The 11,738-nt window shown below is 38.4% G+C and overlaps 1 protein-coding gene across 1 annotated transcript; it reads left to right on the top strand.

Annotated features, from left to right (window-relative positions):
• The first annotated feature begins 4,513 nt into the window (after positions 1–4,513).
• LOC101963447 (olfactory receptor 2T33) lies at positions 4,514–5,455 on the top strand. Its single transcript, XM_005334148.4, has one exon. It carries the CDS (start codon positions 4,529–4,531, stop codon positions 5,453–5,455), a length of 927 nt encoding a protein of 308 aa, XP_005334205.4. The 5' UTR covers positions 4,514–4,528.
• Positions 5,456–11,738: the final 6,283 nt, after the last annotated feature.

The raw sequence follows: 11,738 nt of genomic DNA, 5'->3' as shown, positions 1-11,738 counted from the left end.
AGAGGCAGAGCTCTCAGAGGTGCACTCATTACCCTCCCTGCAGCAACCACCAAGGACATGGCAGGGATTGACCGCTATGGCCTGGCTCACCTTGGGCAAACTTTTCTTGGCCTTATGAACTAACATGCTGACAGATTCGTGCGATTGCTACATGGAAGTCTTTATGAAGCCATTTTCTGCCTACCATGTTGGTATTAAGTTAACTTTGCAATTTTAAATAAATTCAAGGCCAGTTTTTAGCAAGACCAAAGCTCAATTGCTAATCCCCCCCTCAGCTCTGGATGCCTCAGGCTGTGTTCTCTAGCCACGAGTACTCCATTTCTCACCTTGACAATCTGTACAGCAATTGGTAGGTGAGTTTACTTTGGCATATGCAGTTCACTATAGCAGTATGATTCTTTCATTTCATTCATTAATCTATTCAATGAAATTAAAATTGAAACTACTTCAATAGCTATTCAAATCACATTACAAATATTTCAGCAGAAATAAGAAGATTTGACTTCAAAAGTAGACTGTACCCATGTGCTCTATCAATCACATTCTGCATCTGATTGGGATTGGACACTTTGCTAAAAGTCGACATCTACAGATAGGATATGTGAGAGCTCTCCCCAGCACTGTTGCTGTTATAATGGATGTTGTTACTTAGACACAAAAATGCAAACATGCCAATAAAATAAAACTCTCTTTCATAAATGCAAATTGGCACCTGTTCTTTAGCATCGATTCTCTTAAATTTAGTTAAAAAGGGGCAAAAAAATTATCTGAATTCTACCCTTGGCTTCATTTCATTCCAGTTATAGTTTTTGACAGTGGTTGGTGTCAGTGGTTTAGTTTTTAATCTTCTATTGGAATTCAGAAAAGAAATACCAGTATCCTATAACTTCACCCATAGACATGTTTTAAAATCATGACCTTTTCCTAGGACACTTATTTATATTTTCTCTTTACTCCAGAATGAGCCTCTATTATTTGGTGACTCATAGCTTTCTGAAGCATACAAAGTATGTCAGAATCCTGGGAATCTTTAAAACACCCCTGAAATCTAAACCTCTTTGACCCTGAGTGTCTCATCACATGGCTCTGGCTAATGAGAGTGCTTCCAGCCCCTGTGGGTACAGGTCACACACCCTGTAGCTGTGCATGGGCACTGATATACTCCAGCTGGACAAAGCAGCAGGAAGTCACTCCTGCAGCACGAGGGGACTGCCACCATGCTTCTCACAGAGGATGCAGATGCAGCCTGCTGCAGTCACTGTCCCCTCACATGGGTAGGGGATGCCAATCCTAGCACTTTATGCTCAACAAGTTTGAGAAAATCCTCTGTTTCTTGCTGTGCTTGTTACCCCCGGAGAGCTGCCGTGTGTGCTAGCTGGTACTCACCAGCTGGATTCTTTAACAGCCCATTGATTCCCTCAAATAAAAGGTCTATATGATATTATTTGTTACAGAAGATCATCTCATTACACTGGGTAAGAAACAAAATTTTAATATCAAATTTTGGCAATGAGTCTGAAAAAAGTATAGAGCTTTGTAATGTTTTGAACAACTAATAATAAAAAAGTGAAAAAAATGTATTCTGCTCTTATACCTAATTAAAATAAATAAATTTTTAAAAAATGAAAAAAGTATAGAAAAGAAAATTACAGGCACTGCTTTAAATTTCCCATGATTACCCAAAAGCTTTTTAAAAAGGAAGAAGGGCAGGGGAATGCTGTGCTCCTCACAGCATTGCAAAGACATGGAAAAAGCAACCGTTTTCACATCACTCTAAGAAAAAGCTGTGGAAGCAGACAGAAATGTGGGTAAGAAATCTCCAAACCCATGAAGTCAGAGGGAAGAAAGAAAAAGGAAATCTTTTTTTTTTCAGGATAATACATTTTCCCAACCCTGGGATTTGAGCTTCCTTTCCTCCTTTTAATGGCATGTTGTATTTTATTTGCCAGCAGAGTAAACGCTTTATTACTCTTTTAGCAACACTCTGTATCCATGATCATCGTTCTAGAAATGAATTCCAAATAATTCTATTTGCATAGCTTTCCACGTATTTTTGACTAGTGTCAGCTTACTTCATTTGTGTAATATAAATATATAGATAGTTAATTTTAGTAAAGTCACACATTATCGTTTCTTACAGAAATAACTAACTGGGATTCATTTTATTATTTGAAGAATTCATTTGCTCTTTCTTTGAATTTAAATGCTATGTAATGCTGACTGGAAAATTACATTTGTAATGGCAAATCAAATTTATATACCCATTCTACCTTCAAAAAGTATATAATAAATCCCTATCTCCTTTGAAAAGTTAAGTATTAGTGATTTTTTAATTTAAAATGATTTAAACACAAGTAGAAACTTTGTAATGAACTGAAAAGTCATGAGAGTTGCTGAATTTATTCTCTAAAAACTCATAAACCTCTCTTGCATGACTTAAGCAAAAGGATCACTGAAGTTGCCCTATTTCATGTGACATCTTATCACTTTATTAAAGTAAAAGCTGTAGCATCTGCTGTCAAATGTGCATTAAAATCACATAAATGCTCAGGAAAGTGCATGGAATTGCAAGGCGGCCACTGAAGTGTACAGGAATAAGCAAAGTGTGCTGCGCACAGCCAGTGGGGCACTAGTGACCCTCAAGAAGGAGGGAACTCTGACACACCAAGCAGCACCCATGCACCCGAGTCAAGGTCATGGACAACAGGTAGTGCAAACAGACAAGGACAGGAGTGACTTCCTCCAGGTGCACTTCCTAGAGTCACTGATTTATGGAGGGAGAGAGAATGGAGGCTGCTAGTGGCCTGGGAGAAGAACAGGGAGTTCTCTTTAATGGTGCATGGTTTCATTTGGGGGAGTTGAAAAGAGTTTTCAAGGTAGACACTGGTGAGGATTGTACTGATATGTGAATATAATTAAGATCACTGTGTCACTGTTCACTTAAAGATGTTTAATACAGTGCAAAAAATTAAAGGAACTTGCCCAAATTCCTAGAGGTAATGAATTACATAATGATTTCTAAAGAAGTTTTAAGCTGAGTCCGTCTTTAACACTGAGAAGCTGGAGTAAGGAAGAATGGGTTAGGGTTTCCTCCAGCCTTGGGAAGCCAGTGAGAGCCATGGCCAGGGTTTTCATGTGGTCACCAGGCACACAGATCATGCTTCAGTGATTCAGGGGTGTGCAGAGCACAGAGGTTGGCAGGTGAAGACATATTTGACAAAGAAGTATGTCCACAGGATGGAGCAATCCAAGGCAGGATGCTCTCCAGTCACGACTAGCATTTGGACTTAGGGTGGATCTTGGCACTCCCTAAGAGCTGCACACCTTCTGCCATGTGAGTATGATGAAGCAGGCAGTATCCCTGAGGACAGACTAGTAGCCATATCTGTCCATTTCTGGGCTTCTTCATCCAGTTCTAGCAGGAGAAGATCAAAGACAAAAATTGATTTAAAGATTTTGATTCTATGGAGAATAAGGAAGAAATTAATGTTTCTGTACACTTTTGTAATAAAGAACCAGATTTTTCCTTACCCAGTGGATAGTGCATCTTTAAATCAATACAAAGCACTGTTGAAGGATTAATGAAAGAGTGCATTGAGCAATAGATCTCCACACTAACTAACAAACTCAAATAACACTGATTACCTTAAGTTTAAAACTGTGGAAGTGACTAAGGTACTACCAACTTTACATGAAGTTATGCTTCTGTCTGCAGATGCTGTCTTCCTGCCTTCTAGATCTGAGAAGGTAAGCCCTCCAGTTTTAGAAAGGGCTTTCCAGATTCAGTCAGCCTCAGGGAAAACATCATGATTTGGGTAGTTTAACCAAGTTTCTTGTGTTTTAGATTTGGAATCTTCATTATTAAGTACATCATTTTTTGAAAGTAAGATATTGACAATTCATCTCTAAGAATATTGATCATGCAGGACACCATTAAAGCATCAATATGAATGACACATGTACACCATTTCCTGCTCACCTATTTATTTGGGCACCAAGTAACTAAAAAGCCTCTCTTGCATGTCAGTTGCAACTTCTCAAGAATTAGAATTTGGTTTGCCAATTAATCAACACTCAACCTAGGAGGCATTTATCATGTGAAACTTCAAAATGACAAAAAAAACCTTTTAGTTAATTTTATCTTGATTTAAACATGTTTAAAAAGTAGTGAACCCGGGCGTGGTGGCACATGCCTGTAATCCCAGCAGCTTGGGAGACTGAGACAGAAGAATTGCAGGTTAGAAATCAACCTTAGCAATGGTGAGGCACTAAGGAACTCAGTGAGACCCTGTTTCAAAATAAAATACAAAACAGGGCTGGGGATGTGGCTCAGTGGCCGAGCACCCCTGAGTTCAATCCCCAACACCAAAAATAAAAACAAGAAGAAAAATGAGAGATGAAAGATTTGAAATAGGTTTTATTATTACACATGTGATTATTTAGAAGGATATAAATAACAAGGGGGCATTTAAAAATTAATCTCTCTCCTATGTTTCCACTGACAGTGTCTCTTCTGTTGTTTGAAATCATGGAAAGTGGGAACACCAGTTCTGACTTCATTCTCCTAGGTCTCTTGGGCCACTCCAGGACCCAACAGTTTCTCTTTGGGATAGTTCTGACAATAGCTTTCACGGCTCTAGTGGGCAATGCCCTCATGATTCTCCTGATTCAGTGGGACCTCCGGCTCCATACGCCCATGTACTTCCTCCTGAGCCAACTCTCCCTCATGGACGCCATGCTGGTTTCCACCACTGTGCCCAAAATGGCTGCTGACTACTTGACTGGAAACAAGTCCATCTCCCCTGCTGGCTGTGGCTTCCAGATCTTTTTCCTTCTCACTCTGGGTGGTGGGGAGTGCTTCCTCTTAGCAGCCATGTCCTATGACCGCTATGTGGCCATATGCCACCCTCTGCGCTATCCCATGCTTATGAGCTGGCCACTGTGTCTGAGGATGACCATGGGGTCCTGGTTCCTGGGAGCAGCTGACGGGCTGATGCAGGCAGTTGTTGCCCTGAGCTTCCCATTTTGCAGCAGGCGAGAGATAGACCATTTCTTCTGTGAGGCCCCCACACTGGTGCGCTTGGCTTGTGCTGACACGTCTGTCTTTGAGAATGTCATGTACTTCTGCTGTGTGTTGATGCTCCTGGTGCCCTTCTGCCTCATCCTGACCTCCTACAGTCTCATCCTGGCCGCTGTCCTCCACATGCGCTCCCCAGAAACCCGCAAGAAGGCCTTTGCCACCTGCTCCTCACACGTGGCTGTGGTGGGGCTCTTTTATGGAGCTGCCATTTTTATCTACGTGAGACCCAAATCCTACAGGTCAGCTCACCATGATAAGGTGGTGTCAGCCTTCTACAGCATCCTCACCCCTATGCTGAACCCTCTCATCTACAGCCTGAGGAACAGCGAGGTCAAGGGGGCCCTGAGAAAGTGTGTGGCCAGTGTGTGGCCTTGACGGTTTATTAACAATACACTAAATTGCCCCAGCTTTTGTGGTTGGGCAGAGTGAGTGGTGGGATTTTTAGAGTTGTAATTATAGGGACCCCTCCTTATGAATTAGAGACACGATCCACATTGCCCAGGGGATAACTGGAACCACTGATGCTCTCTTCGAAAACACTGTTGACCTTAGCTGAACAGTGAGTGCTGTGGCCATAACTTTTGCAACTTGAGGTTCAAGAGCAAAAGTAGCACGCTTTTCTTTTTCCTTCTTTGCGGTTTCACATGTATATTTATACTTAGCAAAGATCTCTGCAACTTCTGCCTACAATACTTTTCTCATTAAGTGGAGAGGTTCATCTTTTCAGCCAGACTGGATCATTGCTGTGCCAGATTCTATACTTATGCAATATGTATTTCTGGATTTTTTAATTTTAAGTTTTCAGTTTGTAGTTGATTGCAGGTAACTGAGTCTATGGTGCACAAAACCCGAGATAAGGGAGAACAATTGGATTTCCTTGGATCTGTATATCTGCCCCCCACATTTTACTTATCAATAAAACCTGCATGTTTTAATGAGCTTTTACTCAAAAAGTGAATTCACTATTCCAGCAATTTTGGGATTATTATCTATGTTTCAACTGAGGTACACTTTTTAAGAAGTATGATGCTCACAACCCAGCCTTTTCTTTCAAGCTATTTCAATAAATACAAGCCTAATAGTCTACACTGTAATCAAGAAAGGCTACATGCACCAGCCTCTCAAGTCCCTCCACCACCAGTAAAGCACCCTCAAGAAGGACCATGGGTCTGCTGTTTATCCCATCATTTAGTTTGGCCTGTTCTATTCTTGTCCTTGGAACCCCATGATGAATAGTCCTACATCCTGTGTTTTTCTCTAGGTTCAAACACTCCTCTGAAACTCTGCTCTCACCAGTTCTTCACCCTGTTTAATTCCTACAGGTCTTCTATTGTCTAAAATGCCACAATGTGTTACCCCCTATGTTTTGGAGGATATCTTGACTATGTTCAGTTTGGATCTATGGAAATTAAAGCTTATTTGTGGGATCAAAAGTTGTTGTTGTTGTTTTTAATAACTATTATTTAGGTAGATGGATGGTGAACTTTTTCTTGACTTGTTTGCTGAAACAGAATGTTAATATGACATTTCCACCACCACAGTGCTCAATATTCTTTTGCATCCATTGTTATCAGACTTTATTTTTTAGAACTTCTAGTGAGTGTCTTGGTAACTTATTTTGTTTTTAACTTGACTTCCCCCTGATTGCTGTGAAAGTTCTATATTTTTGTAGTATTTTACAGTCTGATTTTTTTAAAATTTTGTTAACTGGATGTTTTTATTCTTGGAAAGAAATAATAAAGCATGTAGTCTCCCCAATGAGCCCAACTTGGTAGTTCATTCATGGACCATATATGACATTTAAAATGCTATATTAAATTTAGTATAAAAGAAAAAATAAAATTATATATTCAGTTGTTTGTTGTGTATTTTCAAACACTTTAATTCAATGGCTGAAGATGAACTGTTTTACTAATTGTGTATTTGTGTAATATATCTTCATCCTCTTTCATTTTACTTTAAACAATGAAACTTACATGTTTGGTTATACTATGCATTTTGTTTTGTTCAGTATTTTTATGTTGTGCTAAGGATAGAACCCAATGCCTCATGCATCTTAGGCAAGCGCTCTACCACTGTACCCCAACCCCAGCCCTAGAGTAAACCCTTTAACACAGGCTTCCATTTCCATTGGAAGAATGATGACATTGAGAATCTGAAATTTTATAGAAAGATTTTAAGCTAAAATATAAAATATTGGATAAAAATGATAAAAATAGAATTTTAAAAATGATGTTTCAGGTGGTCAGACTATATGTTTTATCTTTAACTGGTGAATTTTTATAAACTTATAATAATTTTCAGGGAAGACATGTGGCAAGCTTGCAAAGCTCTTAATTTTAAAATAAAATAATGAAACATATTTGTGTGTTGTGAAAATGTATAGATATTATTTGTGTAAAAGTCAAAGGAAAAAGTAATTAGTACAAATTCAACTCCATAAAAATAAAAATAAAATACTTAGAGATTAACTATTTTGTTTTTTACTTTGACTTATTTTGTTCTCATCTGAATTACTTCTTTCACAACTTTTTATTTTCTTGAGTAACATTTAGTACAAACTTTGTTTTCCACTTAAAAATAACATATTTTAGAGCAAGGTATTTCTAAGACACTCTATCCTCTGTAACTTTCAGATCTTTCTTGACACATGGATATTGCTAAAGTACAGGACAACAGGAAAGAGAGAATTCATTTACAAGTACCATCTCATTTACTGTTGGAAATCTGCCTCCTTTCAATGAATCATATCATGGTAATAACAGTGCACTAGCCCTGTAGGAAGTTTGCTTCAGGGATCCAATATCCTGGGATTTGAGAATCATCTGCATTGAGCTAATAAGAAGAGAAAATGTCTTGTCAAACCATCCTAGTGAACATGCTCCTGTTGAGACTTCCTAAGCCTGATGGTAAGGTGCTCTAGGACTTTGGATGGGTGCCTCTCATTTTACACAAGCAGCAGAGCCTTTTATACAAGTACAGAGTGGTCCAGGGCCAGAACATGGGAGCTCTGGGCCCTGCACAGTGGCTGCTCAGGAGGCAGGTCAGTGCCAAGACTTAGCCTGAGTGCTGGAAAGAGGTAGTGTTCTCTAAAGCTTACATTGCTGTCAATTTTTTTCATATTTTTAAGGCCTGTACATAATTTTAAAATCAAGAATTAAAGTATCTTGATCTCATCCAGTAATCTCTTAACTTTCCTTTTACTCTCTGCAAACACATTTTGTAAAATTTGCAAAACATAACTGTTACTTTTGTCAAATAGCATGACCATTGTAACTGTCACTATGGATTCCCTGGTAACAATTTCATAGTTCTATAATAGTTCTCATTGTCTATTGAAAAGGAACTTAAAGAAGCAACAACCTCAGTGTACTCAAGGTGATTTTCCTTCCTTTAGGTTATTTCCAGGTACAAGATTAGCTCTACATATTCACCCCATGTTAATGAACAAATTATATTTTTTAAATTATCACAGTGTAGTTGATAGTAAGCTATTCCAACAGGCAGTGCATAGTAGTATCAGGAGAAACTGAAGTCTGAATGTTTGTGCATAAACACAGTAATTGTATTAAACCTGTCAATTTCTACAGAGACTACATATTTTCTATGCTTAAATTAAATATTGATTTCATTTTATATGGTTGAAATTAGGCAAAAAATATTGATGGGGACTTCAGGAACAGTGAGAGATGCTCAGGTTCAGCTCTGGGTTAGATAAATGCAGTGAATCCTCTCACTTAAACCTGTGCACCTAACTCCAGGAGGTTTTGAGTAGATGAGAGCAGTGGTTTTTATGATGAAGTGATGGCTGACTAGGAAACAGTAACAGATTAATCACTCTGTTTTCACTCCTATGTTTTCCTTATGACTTTGGGATATGGCTTCTATCCACATTTTAAAACACAGACTGCAGACAGGTGTGCCTACCCCTCAGGACCTGTCACTGCCATAGTAGAAACCAGTAATAATGTCATGCACAAGCCCACCTGCATGCCCTCAACCCACTCCTGTGGAATGGGGGGTTCATTGGAACACACTGACGGGTTTGCTAGTGATTAAAACTAAAAGGGGGACAGAGCCACTGCTTCACATGGGTTAGGTCAGCATTGCTATAGTCAAAAAGTTTTCATTTGTGGTAAATTAATAAAGTATTTCTCACCTACTTCCTTTGTGCAATAAGGGTGTTTGGGGCACTACATCTGCTGAGAATGACTATCACAGTGGTGTGCCCTATTTGAATTAACTTGTCAGTTAACAGGATGCAATCCTTGGATGCAGCCAAAGCCTTGGAAAGTCCATTATTTATTTCATGTTATTTGATTTATTCAGTACATGAGTCTTGACACTGTTGTAATTGCAATGAAACCTGGGAATGGGGAAACCTAGGAGGACTCTCTCAGGCCTGCATTCTGGAGTCATATTCTCTAGTTTAAGAACAAACATTTCCCTTTGATTTTTCAGGAAACTTTCAGGTTTTTTAACCCATTTCTAAATACTCTCTTTCTACATCTGTAATTCTAAAATGTAAGCACAGTCTGCCTCATTTATCTGTTGTAACATTAGATAAGATGATCCTTGACCAAGTGGAGCTTAGGGCGATATTTGCCACAGCTGTTATCCATGTTGGAAGTGAGCTAACACTCTGTCCCTGGGAGACCTAGTGAAGGGTGCTTTATGGTAAATTCTGTGATTGATTGAAGAAAACTACCCTATTCAGGACAAATCTAAGTATTGGTTAGTAAGATATGTGACATGCACCTTCGGTGGAAAGATTGTAGTCTTTTTCATTCTGGGGAGGCACACTGAAGTAGGTGGACATACACTCTACATGTAAGAAGTGAGCTCTCCATAATCACAAAGTTTATGTAATTGGGTAATAAGCAACAGCAGGATGTCATTGTTTTCAATTTGGAGAGGAAAAGAGCAGTGAACTGACAATTCTTTGGCCCCACAAATGTTTCTTGAAATTAATTGTATGGAGGCATACATAATTGTATTCATTTGGCCACAACATCTATTTTTTTTTGTGATGAACACATTCTAGGATTTTATCATTTGACTTAATGCTTCCAAATATGAAAAAAATGTGAAAATTATAGTGTACATGAAAATATTCATGATATATTAACTCAAAATAATTCTTTAGCATATTAATTTTACTAATTCATTTCTTTAAGTATATTAATTTTACTAATTAAAATTAATTTGCTAATTTATGAAGAATTTCAAGACTAATAATGAAAGGGCACAATAGTCTTACAATGATTAAATTATCAGTGCTCTTGTGGGACTGTTGTGTATTCAAAGAATTTATGAAACATGGACAAAGTTCAGAGTCCAAAGTGATGTTGAAAGTATTGGCTTTTAAGTATACACACACACACACACACACACACACACACACACACACAATATTATAATCCTAAAGTACTTATTTATTTTTCCAAAATATTTGGGTAGGCAGTATCTATTCAAGACCAATTGTAATAATATTCTAAACCTAATAATTATGGGCAATATTTGTGGAACTGAAGGGTATGCATGCTACAATGTTTTTGCATGAATTTTCTTTTGTAATCACCAAACAATGGAAGAAGTTCATACTACCCTAATACATATTGTTAGTCTGTCCAGTCTGTACAGAATAAAGTTGAGGTGAATATTGATTTAAGTTTCCTAATTTTATCCATCTACTGGTAAGATATATAGATTTTAAGGTTAAGTCACCAGACCACAAATCTGTATTTCTGTATGCACATTATTAAAAGAAATGATTCTATTGAGATAAGGAAAAGAAGACAAATGCATATTAGTTCTTTAATTTTTAGAATTTGTCTTAACAACTCACATAAATTTCTGGATTTTCAGTGTCCACTTGTTAATATGCAGACATTCCACAGGATACTGCATGTGGAAATTTAAATAGAAAGGAGTGTTCAGTGAGTTAAAAGTTCATCAGATCACAAAAATGTTTTGAAATACTTTTAGTGTCAAATGATTTTCTTCTTCACATATAAATAGAGAGTACAAATTACATTGAAGTAATTTATGCTCTGCAGATTTTGTTGGAAGCTGGTGTCGACACAGCTGTTGCTGTTTTTATAAAACACCGGTCAGAGAGTAAATCCACAGCAGCAGGAAGCCAGGGCTGGAAGCCTCCAGGGCAGTGTGAGGTTCTCCCAAGTCTGGGACCTGCCGGGGCATGTCTCAGGGGGCTGGTGACCTGCCCCACATCTCACACACCTTTTCTAAGTAGATTTGTGCAGGACTTGGATGCTTTCCTTCCACTCTCAGGCTAATTTAGCTACCCATAATCATACCTCTGTCCATGATACACTGTGCTGCCTGGCTTAGCCACAGCAAGCCCTCCTTCATCTGTGGTTGAACCAGTCACAGAGCACAGTCTTTCCATCCACACCACACAGTGGGAAGACAAGCTTGGACCAGTGCATTTGTAAGACTGAGATATATGATAGCACTATTTGCTAACAGTGAAAATCAATACCAAACTCACAGTGATTATGAATATAGTTTACATAGCGATCAGTGGCACCTTTATCCAAAAATTATGCAGAGCATTCAGATTTGAAAAGCTACTCACATAATGCAGCCCATCCACATATGAGTAACAGCATGTAAGTCCACCAACATGGGTGTA

This window comes from Ictidomys tridecemlineatus, unplaced genomic scaffold (assembly GCF_052094955.1).
Source record: "Ictidomys tridecemlineatus isolate mIctTri1 unplaced genomic scaffold, mIctTri1.hap1 Scaffold_161, whole genome shotgun sequence".
Taxonomy (NCBI): domain Eukaryota; kingdom Metazoa; phylum Chordata; class Mammalia; order Rodentia; family Sciuridae; genus Ictidomys; species Ictidomys tridecemlineatus.
The sequence above is the reverse complement of the archived record's forward strand: the minus strand, read 5'-3'. Positions and strand labels throughout refer to the sequence as shown.

Coding starts and splice junctions, on each gene's coding strand:
- LOC101963447 (XM_005334148.4), top strand. CDS start 4,529: ATGGAAAGTGGGAACACCAGTTCTGACTTCATTCTCCTAGGTCTCTTG.